This window comes from Gouania willdenowi, chromosome 22 (genome assembly GCF_900634775.1).
Source record: "Gouania willdenowi chromosome 22, fGouWil2.1, whole genome shotgun sequence".
In the NCBI taxonomy this organism is placed as follows: domain Eukaryota; kingdom Metazoa; phylum Chordata; class Actinopteri; order Blenniiformes; family Gobiesocidae; genus Gouania; species Gouania willdenowi.
The window spans coordinates 29380531-29393177 of NC_041065.1; the positions used below are offsets into that span (position 1 = coordinate 29380531).

General features: G+C 34.8%; 1 protein-coding gene across 4 annotated transcripts in view; it reads left to right on the forward strand.

Moving 5' to 3' along the window:
• Positions 1-12647, forward strand: part of myo6b (myosin VIb) — a 76150-nt gene that overhangs the window by 13233 nt on the left and 50270 nt on the right. For 2 of the 4 annotated variants that reach the window (XM_028438963.1, XM_028438965.1), the window contains exons 5-12: positions 1053-1182; positions 1340-1445; positions 2335-2390; positions 2461-2558; positions 2644-2808; positions 4608-4688; positions 7672-7680; positions 9455-9635. In XM_028438963.1, coding sequence (XP_028294764.1) covers positions 1053-1182; positions 1340-1445; positions 2335-2390; positions 2461-2558; positions 2644-2808; positions 4608-4688; positions 7672-7680; positions 9455-9635 — 826 coding nt within the window. The remainder of the gene's footprint in view (positions 1-1052; positions 1183-1339; positions 1446-2334; positions 2391-2460; positions 2559-2643; positions 2809-4607; positions 4689-7671; positions 7681-9454; positions 9636-12647) is intronic. The other 2 variants (XM_028438964.1, XM_028438966.1) reach the window with 1 other exon arrangement.

Consider the following 12647-nt stretch of genomic DNA (forward strand, 5'->3'; position numbering starts at 1 on the left):
ACTTTCTGGTTGAGTAGGACCAACATGTAGGTCGTAGAGTTGTGGAAGGTAGAATGAATTAACTGTGTCCGTGTTTCCCTAAGGACAGAAAGCACCAGGTGGTAAAGAGGGAAGGGAACTAAGAACCAAATCTGACCCTGGTCTCCGAATTTCAAAATAAAGGGACAGCTGCTAGATGAGGGAAAAACTAGACTAAAGTGTGTTGTACCTCAGGTTGCAAAGGGCTGAAAAAGAACTTGAGCGAGGGAAAATTCATTAATAGAAACTTTTCATGGGAATTGCTTATTAGAATTAGCCGGAAAATGGAAGTAATTTTATATCCAAAAAAGCACATTTCAACATATTTATTTGTAAGTAAAGTTTAAGTTATTTAGCATAGGACTTGTAGAAAGTAACAATCTTAAAAATAATAATGTAACTCAATACTTTTATAACAAAAAATCTCAAGGGGATAAACAGTTGCTAAAATATATTGTGTATCCCTTAAATTTTGTAAATTCTCAACTTTTTTCCTTCATTTACTTTAAATTCTCATGAATTCACATTAATTCCCTTGAATTCTCAAATTCATGTTAATTCATTATATTTCTCAAATACTCACTTTCATTCCCTTTAATTCTCGTAAATTCTCATTTATTCCCTTTAATTCTCATGAACTCATTAATTCCCTTGAATTCTCAAATTCATGTTAATTCCCTGTATTTCTCGTGAATTCTCACGTTTATTCCCTTTAATACTTGTAAACTCTCATTAATTTCCTTTGATTCTCATGAATTCATATTAATTCCCTTTACTTCTCATAAGTTCACGTTAATTCATTTTAATTCTCATACATTTTTGTTAAGTCCCCTTAATTCTCATAAACTCCCCTAAATTCCCATTGAATGCTTCCAACTTGCTGGAATTCTTCAGTTTTGTCAATGCAGTATTTTGTTTAACTTAATGTACACATTTTTAATACCTTGTGTATATATATATATATATATAAATATATAAATATTCAGATGCAATAACCTGAAAAACTCTTGTCGTGATTTTTTTGTTCTCTACAGACGTATGTGGCTAACATCTTGATTGCTGTTAATCCGTACTATGACATCACCAAACTGTACGGGCCGGAGGCGATCAAGTCATACAAAGGGAAGTCACTGGGTACTCTGCCACCTCATGTCTATGCTATAGGTGAGAGCAGCTCATTATGTCAAGGAGGAACAACAAAATCAAGCAAAAAAATGATATTCCTTTGATAATAACGTTTATTAACTTTGTAAACTTTAGCTAGTGTACACTGTTGCTTTTGTGTTTATTGCGTTTAACACTGAAATCTTTTTTTTCCCAGCGGACAAAGCCTACAGGGACATGAAGGTATTAAAGATGAGCCAGTCCATCATAGTTTCTGGTGAATCAGGGGCTGGAAAGACTGAAAATACCAAGTTTGTTCTCAGGTTTGTGTTTGATGCAGTGAATACATCATCTTCACCACAACAAGGAGTAAAAATACACTTTAGATAAGATATTAGATAATAAGTGCATAACCACATGAGGCCCCTTGTCTAATTTTGTGCGGCCCCCAGAAAAATACACAAACACACAAAACAGGAAAATATTGCACAAAGAAAGTATCAGCAAAAACACACAAACACAAAAAAATTACAGAAATGTATGACATGATAAATGATAACAAAAACACACAAAATTTCATCAAAAACACAATTGAACAAAAACACAATAAATGCCACATGACACACCAAACAAACAAAAAATATACAGAATGACAAAAACAAAACAACATTAAATGACTCTTAAAAACACAAAAAACATAACCAAAAAAGTGAAATATATGAATGACAACAATACACATAAAACTACAAAAATTAATTAAAATAATTGGCAGGAAAATATTCAAAACGGCAAAAGAAAACTTACATACTGCAGCTTTAATACAGGATTGTAAATGCTGACATAAATCGTGCCCCCACTGTGATAAAAAAAAAAAAAAAAAAAAAAAAATTGCCCATCTTTGCAATAGGTTATCAAATTTTTTCCTCTTTACCAATTTGTCAACCTCCAAAATAAAATAAATAAAAGTCCAATTCCTAATGGTTTCCAGTTCTCAAATCAGAGATGAACAATCTCTGTAACACTTCAGATTCACATCTACAGTTAACTGCCCCACTCTGGAATAAAACTCAACCTTACTGAAAAACATAGGGCACAAACACAGCATCCTTTTACACATTGCCCTCCGATAATGCCGACCTTTCACAGATCGCAATTAATTTACAGTAAAATTGCTTTTCTATGAGCAATACACTCTTGTTTTCCATTTTTCAGGTATTTGACTACAACGTACGGAAGCGGGCAGGATATCGATGAAAGAATTGTCGAAGGTAATTAAGGCACAAATGAAATGGTTGATATATTAAGTAGAAATGTTCATGTATATGTGTTATTTTTTAGCGAATCCCCTTCTGGAGGCCTTTGGGAATGCAAAAACAGTCCGAAATAACAACAGTAGTCGATTTGGGAAGTTTGTGGAAATCCATTTCAATGAGAAGGTGATATTAGAGGAATCAGGTTATATTTATCCAGATATTTTAACACCTGCGTTTGATTTTGTATTTTATGGACGTTTGTCTCCAGAATGCTGTTGTGGGAGGATTTGTCTCACATTACTTGCTGGAGAAGTCTAGAATCTGCATGCAGAGCCACGACGAGAGGAACTACCACATCTTCTACAGACTCTGTGCCGGGGCGTCGGAGGACTTGAAGAAAAAACTGCACTTGGATTCACCCGATAGTTTCAGGGTCGGTGGTATTCACGCTAAAGCTCATGTTCAATCCAAATTACATTGGAGTCATTCCAACAAATGGCCCACACACTTTGGTCTCAAAAAAAGCTGAAATTTTCACCAATTGTTCTGTGATTATTCAATAAACATAAAGTAATTTTTTAGTTTGATCAGATGATTAGTTTTTGAGATATGGCCAATTTAGTGATGTGTATGTGTGTGTTGATCTTTGTACGTCCTTATTTTTCTTCCATTTTCAGCTTCTAATATCTCAGGAATTAGATCACATAGGAAACTGAAATTTGGTATAGTAATACAGCTCCACCTACTCTCTCAGAATATATAAAAATATCTGCTGTAGATCATATCTAGTGGACATGCCAGCCCCTCAAAATTGGAAAAAAGTTTGTCAGGATTTGCGTCTGGAACATTTTTAGGCCTTCAGTAAACAACTTAGCATATGTTTCAGCTCCCTGTAATTGAATCAGCTTTGAGCTATGAACATAGACTGTTCACATCACAGTCGTATATGCATTGGTTCTTGGGTGATAGTTTTTTGAAAACTGAATTTTAATTCATAGTATATAGATAACTATTTCTTGGGATATAATACTATTTTTCTTTATGCGACGACTTCATTTTTATTTTGGACCCAAACTGGGTTTTTTCACCACTCGCAAATATTAAAAAATCCCGTACAGGAAGTCGTTGTAGCTTGCCTTTGTAAATAGGTAAATATAAGAAAAACATTTATATTTGAAAACACAATATTTATTTATTATTGACAAATTTCTTGTGTTCTACAATTTTTGATCACCACATTTATTTATTTATTTATCTCAATAATATTCACTGTTATAGTATATAGTCATCTTAAACATGTTAGACAAATAAGTGGTAAAAAGGGTTCAAAATGTCAATATTTGCTTAAAAGTGGCAGAAATGGGGGAGAGTTGGGGTAACGTAATTTAAAAAGTAGGAACAATTAGTTTAAACTAGCAAAAAATGGAGCATGACAAAACGTGAATGTGGATAAATTGGCAAGAATAATTAAAAAATCAGGTAAAAGTGAGAATAATGGGTCAACATATGCAACATTGGGGGTCAAAGCGGTGGAAAGGGTTTATAAGTGCTGAATATGTCTTGAAAGTGGAAAATATGTGCAGAAAGGGCATTGAAATTTGATGGAGAAGCAGGAATGGGAGTAATGTAGCAAAAAATCCATTAAAAGAAGCAAAAATATGGCAAGTTTGGTGCAGAAAACGGGTAAAAATGAGTAAAAATTGACTTAAATTGTTTGAAAAATATTCTTAATCTCTTGAAGAGATCTGGCGACCCCCTCCCAGTGAAAATGTCAGAATCTTTTGAGTCCAAAGTGCGTGAAAAAGTGTTGAAATGACCTGTTTTATTACTTTCCACGTAAAATCCAAAGTACAAGGTTTAATATTAGCTTGTTTTTCTCTAAGATGTCTGTGATGAGCTGTGATGTTTAGCTCTGGAATGAAATTAAAATCTCTCAGTGACAACTGCAGTCACCTACTGTACAGGTGTAAACAGACTGCATGATGGGCCTCATTGTTTCCCGTTTTTTTAACAACAACAACAAGTAGCTGAAGCTGTTTGCGTGGATGTTTATCACACCGTAGATCCCCGAGGTGACATCCACACGCTGGGAGATGACACAGTTAATAGCTTTGGTGATGAAAATCTATACAAACATCCTCCAGAGAGCTGCCACCAAGTGTTAATTATATTTTCACTTTAAGATAATGTTTCAAAGTGGCTTTGTTTCTTTGTTTTTTCTTTTTTTTACAGTACCTGAACCGAGGGTGTACTCGTTACTTTGCCAGCAAAGACTCTGATAAACAAATCATGCACAACCGCAAGAGTCCTGAGGTACGTGAAATATTTTTACACATTTTATTATTTTAGTTTCACACCTTTGTTAACATTAACTAACATTAATATTGTTTTTTTGTTCATTAATGTGTTTATTTGTTCATTGGATGCCCATTATCTTCCACCATGGTGTTTGTTTATCTACCTAGGGTCCATAATAAAAAGAAAATAAATAAAATAAAGATTGTAGTACATGTAAGAAGAGAAAAAATTAAAGAGTTAAAATATACTGAAACATTAAATAAAAATGTACATTTAAAATACATGATATATACATTCATATTGATAAAAAATATGATTTTAAAGCAATTTTTTAAATATGTGTGAAGTCTAATGTCTTTCAGGTCCCGAAGCAATTTGTTCCATTGGTGAAAAGCTCTAAAAAAAAAAAAAAAAATACAGACATTTGTAAGTAATTGGTATTAGTATTAAAGAAAATCCAGCAGGCAAAGTAGGCTCATAAGCAAACAAAAATAAAATAAAAATGGACCAATAACATTATATTTCATTTGAATAAATGAGTTCCAGTTTCTGTGTTTGATGAATTATGGATTATATAGTGTATATATAGGGGAAAGCCTGCTGGAGACGTGTAATTAGCTTCATGAGACAATTAGTGAATTAAGTGTGACTAGTTGCTTTCTCTGCCGCTGATTTATGCTGCTTCTGGTTTTATTTTAATCGATTTTAGAAAATCTGTCTCTGTATTTTTCTACAAATCTAAAGGAGGAGCAATGGTAAATAAAGAGACAAATGTACTTCTTGTGCTGTTGCACAAAACCAGGAGGAAATTGTTTCATTTGTACAAAAATGTCCAAAACTACAAAGAGTGGAAACGATTTTTAGGTCCTTTATAGATGCATTAATTAATTATGTATAACTACGTTATTTTTAAGGTTTAGCTTCTATGTTTTGTTTAATGTTTCCCAAGTAACTCAACTCAGAACTGGGCAAATGATATATTGTATAAAACAAGCAGAGGTGCATTTCCAAAAAGGTTATAGGACATATTTTGAGAGAGAAAAGGGGATATAATTTAAGAGGAAAACTATATTTTAAGATACAATATGTCAGAACACTGTAAATGATCAGTGTAACAATAGCAGAGGTTGAACTATGGAACTAAATAAAACAAACAACATGAACCAGTTTAATAAGATTCTTCTGTTGGTTTTTGGCCACTTTGAACCAATTTCTATGATTTTTAAAACCACATTTCACCACCTTTTCCACCATTTTTGGTCACTTTAAATTAGAGCTGGGCGATATATCGAATATACTCGATATATCGCAGCTTGTAGTCTGTGTGGTGTTGAAAATGACCATTTGAAATGACCGTTAAACTCGCGGACTTTTTTTTTTTTTTTATTAAATATCTTAGTGGCATTATGCACAAAAGGTGCACTTAAATTTAGTGTTGTTTTGAAATGTCATCTTAATGACAACATGCACAAAACGGCACTATTTGTTTTAAAATATTGTAGTGGCATTATGTACAAAAAGTGCACTTTAATTTTGTGTTTTGAAATGCCATGTGAGTTGCATCCTGCACTAATGTCTTGTTTTGAAATGTCTCTGTGACAATTTTGCACAGAACGTGTTGACAATTTTATGTTTGAGCCACTCACTGTTTAATAAATACAGTTATGTCAACTTTGACTTAGTTGTGATATCCCCTTTTTTGCATGAAAGTTTAAAATTGGCATATAATAATGCAGTATGATCAAGAATGTTTTAATGTAGACATATAGAATCATCATACTGGTGTGATTTTGTGCATCAAAGTGTTAATTCAAGGGTAATGCAAAATATCGAGATATATATCGTGTATCGTGACATGGCCTAAAAATATCGCGGTATTTATAAAAGGCCATATCGCCCAGCCCTACTTTAAATCCATTTTATTTCAGATTAAAACAGGTATTTACATCTTTAAGATGACTATATACTGGTTTAAACCAATTGTTCCTACTTTTTCTGCCAATATTGACACTTTGAACCCCTTTTTACCACTTTTAACCAATTTCTGTGATTTTTAAAACCCCTGTTTCACCACCTTTTGTCACTTTTTTACCCATTTTATGTTTGATTAAAACAAGGATTTACATCTTTAAGATAACTATATACTAGTTTAAACTAATTGTTCCTACTTTTTTTATTACATCACCACCCTCCCCCCCATTTCTGCCACTTTTAATCCAATATTGACACTTTGAACCTTTTTTTTAACCACTTTTTCTGTCAGTTTTTGGCCACTCTATTTTTCAACTTTTAAACAATTATTGTTGTTTTTGAAATCCCATTTCACCATCATTTCTGGTCACTTTAAACCAATTTTATTTTTGATTAAAACACTGATTTACATTTTTACCATGACTATATATGAGTTTAAACTAATTGTTCCTACTTTTTAAATTGCATTATTACCCTCCCCCATTTCTGTCATATATACACACATATATATTACATCATATATTGTTAGTAAGTATAAGAAAGAAGAGCAACAATTTTACCTAAGACAGCAATAATTACATATATATTTATATATAGGTATCAAATATATTAATAGTTACTCAAACATAAATTGTTTATATTCTCATAGAGTATATTATGAATTGAAATATTGCCACACTATTATTTGCATTATTTAAAATTCTGTTGATGAAATTTGTGTAGTAAGGTATAAAATGTGAATATTTTGTGCATGTCATGTACACTAATGTGTGTGTATATGTATACATGAGTCTTGTTTAGTATTTTTTATGATGGGGTGGGTATCTGTAAGATTTTGCTTCAACCTACACTCTTTCAGCTGATGAGTTGGACAATTGAGTGTTTGTTAGTTTCTTGTTTTCCTGAAGTTCAAATCATGTACAAAAGATGAATTTTAGCATGCCTAATGTACGTATATATTTGTAATATAAATAACTGATTTTGTGTTGTCTACTCCCTGTCTTTTGATAAATATACATGTAAACAGGACAACCAGGTGATGTCTTCTATTATAAGCTTTCTGGTTTTATTTTTTAACATACTGCTTCCTGTTTGTCTTTGTCGCATGTGCATGCCAAGTTTGGATTGTTTTTGGGTAAAAAACTTAAAGTATGTTTGTTTTAGTAAGAGATGTGTGGTTGCATGTTGTTGGGAACATTTCCAACATTTTTTTTTTTTTTGTTTTTTTTAAGTTGTTTTGGTCTGATGTCAAAGACCAAACTAAAGTTATAGGAATGCCTGTTTTCTGTGTGTTTTCTGGTGGAGGGCTATTTTTGAACATTTATTTTTTGTTTGTTTCATTTCATGTATTTATTATTTGGTTTATTTAATAACCAGGGTTGGGGTCAATTATATCTGTAAAATTGATAAGATTTGTTGCATTTATCATTATTTAATTGTAATTTAATTCAGATTATTGACTTTGCCATTGTAATTAGCATGGAAACTGTGATGGGAACCATGTTACAGTTTTATTGCTTACACATACGTCGTTAACAATTAATAAAATGTGCTTCATATTAAGTTTTCTTCACACAGGATATACTGTAATACAATTTTACATAATAGTGTGAACGTAGCTGATGTTTTGTACAAAGTTTATAGCTATTGATAAATTCCAACTTTTGTCCCTAGTTGGGCTTTTCCATAAGATATTATAATTAATGCACTAAAATGTAAATATGCTAAAACGACACCATACACACACATACAATCATCACAACAGGCCTATAAATGACAAGCATACTGTACATGGTACACTAAAAATACATACAGTACTGCATTAAATCATTAATAAAGCACTTTGGTCTCTGTTGGATGTTTTCAAGCACTATATAAATAAAGTTTGTACAATTTTAATTGAACTTTAGTAATTGAGAACGCAATTGTAATTGACTTTCAGAGGGAATTTGAAAATGGAACAAAATGTCTGTCACCCTAATAATAATTTGATCATAAATAATAAACATGGACATATGAAAACATATTTGTGATTGAAAATTTGATGGAGAAGTTGCAGGAATGGGAGTAATGAAGTAAAAATGCATTAAAAGGAGCAAAAATATGATGAAAATAGGTTAAAATATGGCAAGTTTGGTGTAGTGACACAAAGGGTAAAAATTAGTACAAAAAAGGCTTAAATTGATTCAAAAGTAAGATTAAAAAAAAAATAATCTTAGTTTCTTAAAGGCATCTGGCTACCCCCTCCCAGTGTCTCGTGACCCAAGTGGGGTCTCGACCCCAAGGTTGAGAACCCATGGGCTAGAGAAGGATCACGGAACAATTGGTAGAAAAAAAAAAATCAAAATTTTTTGTGACCCAAGTAAGTGGGAAGTCCTGAAAAATGCTGGTCACTGTAATAATAATTTAAACATGGATAATTAGAAATGTAATCATAATTGAAAAATGTAATTGCCCCTCCCCTGACCATTACACTTTCCAAGAATCTAGCAAGTCACCTTCTGCTGCCTCATTTATTAAACCTGGGATGTACAGTATAATGTAATCTGATTACTTCCCATGAGATCCACCATTAACCTCTACAGAAATGTAAGCTTTTTTTAGTCGCGCCACCACACACACGCCAGCTTCTAATATTTCATCCTCAATGACACTTTTATCACAAATTGACATTTTTAGAAAGGTCATTTTTCTGTTATCTCCATTTTTGTGTTCATGGTCTGACTACTGATTCCTTTAGCACATTTAAAACCTTCTGTCTATGAGTCAGACTAACTTACTTTCAAAGCCATTTGTTGTTGTATGTGCAGCATCAGAGGTTGGGGGCTCTGAAGGACCCTCTACTGGATGATCAGAGTGACTTTAACAGGATGTGCGTGGCTATGAAGAAGATCGGCCTGAATGACACAGAGAAGCTGGATCTGTTCAGGGTGGTTGCAGGTGTTCTACATCTGGGCAACATCGACTTTGAAGAAACCGGGAGCTCCTCAGGTTAGACACAGGCTGCCATGATTAGCATGTAGAAAATTATATTTTTCACTTATTGAAATGAAATTATTGTGTTTGTGATAATGGAAACGTTTAAAGAAATATTGCTTGTAGGGACGCAACATTCGGCCTTTGGTTTAGTGAATTAAAAGCAAGGCCGAATAGTAGCGTGTGACGCAGTCAAACAACGTGCAGTGGTTTAGAGTACAAGTGTATGCGCGTTGATGCAGCAGCTTCTCCTTTCCACACACAAACACAGCCAGACTCTCTCCTTACCGCGCTTCGTCACCGCATAAAAGTTGATAACGTCAAATTCCACAACCGCGTCCATTGTTAGCGCTGTGAGCCACAAATCCATAAACATCCCCATCGTTTCTTCCTTACACTACACCGGGTCTCTCTGCATAGGCTGGCATTAGCATGGAGTGCTAACAGCTGATGTGAGTAAACAATGGCTCTGTGCCTCCAAGCAGTGACTCCCAACACGATCAGCAGCAGAAAAAGTAGTGCAGTTTGCATTTACATATATGGCAATAAAGTATAATATATATTCTTTATTAAACTGCAGTGTTTGTTTTAGTTAACTAGTTGGAGAAGGAGGAGCTCACATTCTCGGAGGCGTGTTAGGTGACGTCACCTGCCAACGTGGGCAAAATCCAACTCGCCCGTTTAAATCTGACTTTTTACAACATGTGGACTAACAAGGGAGGAGGAAACAGAACTTTTTCATCTTTGTCCCTCTGAATGAGGCTAAAGTAATGTATATCACTGTAACAAAACCATTATAAAATTATTTTTCATCATTCTTCCCCTTTAATGCACTTTAGTGTTTATTTGGAATGCATGTTTTGTTTTATTTGAAGGGCTAATATAAATGAAAAACTTTGTAACTGGAATATTTAAATAATAATAATATTCAATAAACATTTACTTTCTTTAAAAAACATGTCTAAAAATGTATTCTAGGCTATTTATGCACTATTTTAAAAAATACTGAAAAACTTAACCACATTTGGTATTCGGCCAAGCGTTTATATTTTATTCGGCTTCGGCCTCAAATTTTCATTTCGGTGCATCCCTAATTGCTTGTGTATGTTGTATAATGCCAGTTTGCATTTAATGTTGATTTAATGAGGTTAATTTTTTTGTGCAGAATTGGTTTACTTGTTCTGTAGCTTCTAGTGTTTTAAATGTAATGCATTTTGATGGGATATGACAAAACTTAGAAATATACACAATTATTATTGTTTTTTGGTTTTTTTAAAAAAAAAAAGAAAAAGAAAAAGGCATCTGAGGCTTTGTTAAAACTGCACTACTTGAATCTTGAACCATGACCGTAAATCCCGCCCCCCACTCTGATAATCCTGTGATTGGAGCTTGTAACGCGTGGTGATGTATCTTGCCGTGGACGTGTGCTGCTGGATAGCAAAATGAGCAAGACTTCTTGATTTCCACACGGTCTTGTTTATTCTAAAGAAATATGAGGGCTTCACCACTCGTCACATTGCACATCGGCCTGAGTACACGCGGCCGATGTCCACGACATTAAAAGTAAAAGAAAAGAGGAAGTAAACGAAGAAGAGTGACCTAATAAACATACCGAAATAAAAGAGGCGCCACCTTGGGGCGATATACATTCAAAAGTGACTGTTACATAGTCCCCCCTGGTGAGAAAAAGGCTGTCCCCAGCCGTACACAGCTGAAGATGACACAACCACACAAAACAGCATCCTATACATAGAACACAGTTAAGGTAGGCAGAATCACAGGGCAAAGACCATACAAAAATAAAAATCCGACCCAAACACTTGGCAAAACAAATAAATCAGTGGATTATTTTTTTTTTTTTTTTTTACAACAGAAATGCAAACTTCAATCAGCAAATAGCACCAAACATGGCTGAGTATAACGTATAAAAACATCTACAACGTCATAACATAAAAATGTAGTGCAACATAGTCATATGAAGCCGTTTCAACCGAAAGCAGCTCACTTCAGATCAAGTCTATCAGTGTGAAAAACATTTGTCCACTTCTTGTCACACCAACCAGATGTAACCCTGGGGCAACGACGGGGCCTAAGGTCATAACGTCCAGTAGAAACAGTGTCAACATCAGCAACAGAGCCATTGTCTGGTGAACCAAAGGGAAAAGGATCATTGCCAAAATCAGTGTCTGTAAGTGGGGCAAGAGGGGCAACATCATTGTCCAAAACCTCAGAGGTCCCACTGTCAGCAGGACAGGAAAATGAGTGTCCATTGGAAGTCAGAGAGTCCCAAGTATGGAAAGGTTGCATATTAACGACATGAAAAACACCGGCATCAGCACCAGAGTCTACCCAAGAGAGTCTGTAGTTTACATCACTGAGCCTCTGAGTCACACGCAGCGGACCCTCAAACAGAGGTGCAAGCTTAGCTGTGAAGTTAGACTGGGCGTCAGACCTTGGGTGTGTCTTAACTCTAACAAGGTCACCAACACTAAACGTGGCATGCCGACGTCTCAAGTCATAGTAGCGCTTTTGTCTGTCGTGACTATAGTCAAGTGCTGCTCTGGCATGGTCATGAGCTTCCTGTAAGGAGGCTCTAAGAGTCTCAGGGTAAGGTACACCCGGCTCATCAATACCATCACTGGGTGGTTGCGTGATAAGGTCAAGCGGAGTGTCCAACTCACGACCATAAAGCATCATGGAAGGACTCAGTCCAGTACTGTCATGTGGGGCAGTACGGAGAGCAAAGCAAATCTGAGGAAGATACTTGTCCCATGAAGTGTGTTTGTCGCCTACGTAAGCTCGGATGGCAGTTTTCAGAGTGCGGTTGACACGTTCAGTGGCGTTAGTCTGCGGGTGGTATGCTGTAGTGAGTCTGTGTACAGAGCCTAAGGCAGAAACAACATGTTCAAACAGTTCACTCACAAAAGGAGACCCTCTATCAGAAATCAGGTAAGTGGGGGCACCATGTCTAGCAAAAATGTCAGTAACAAATTTACCAGCCGCTACCTGAGATGTAGCTTCTCTAAC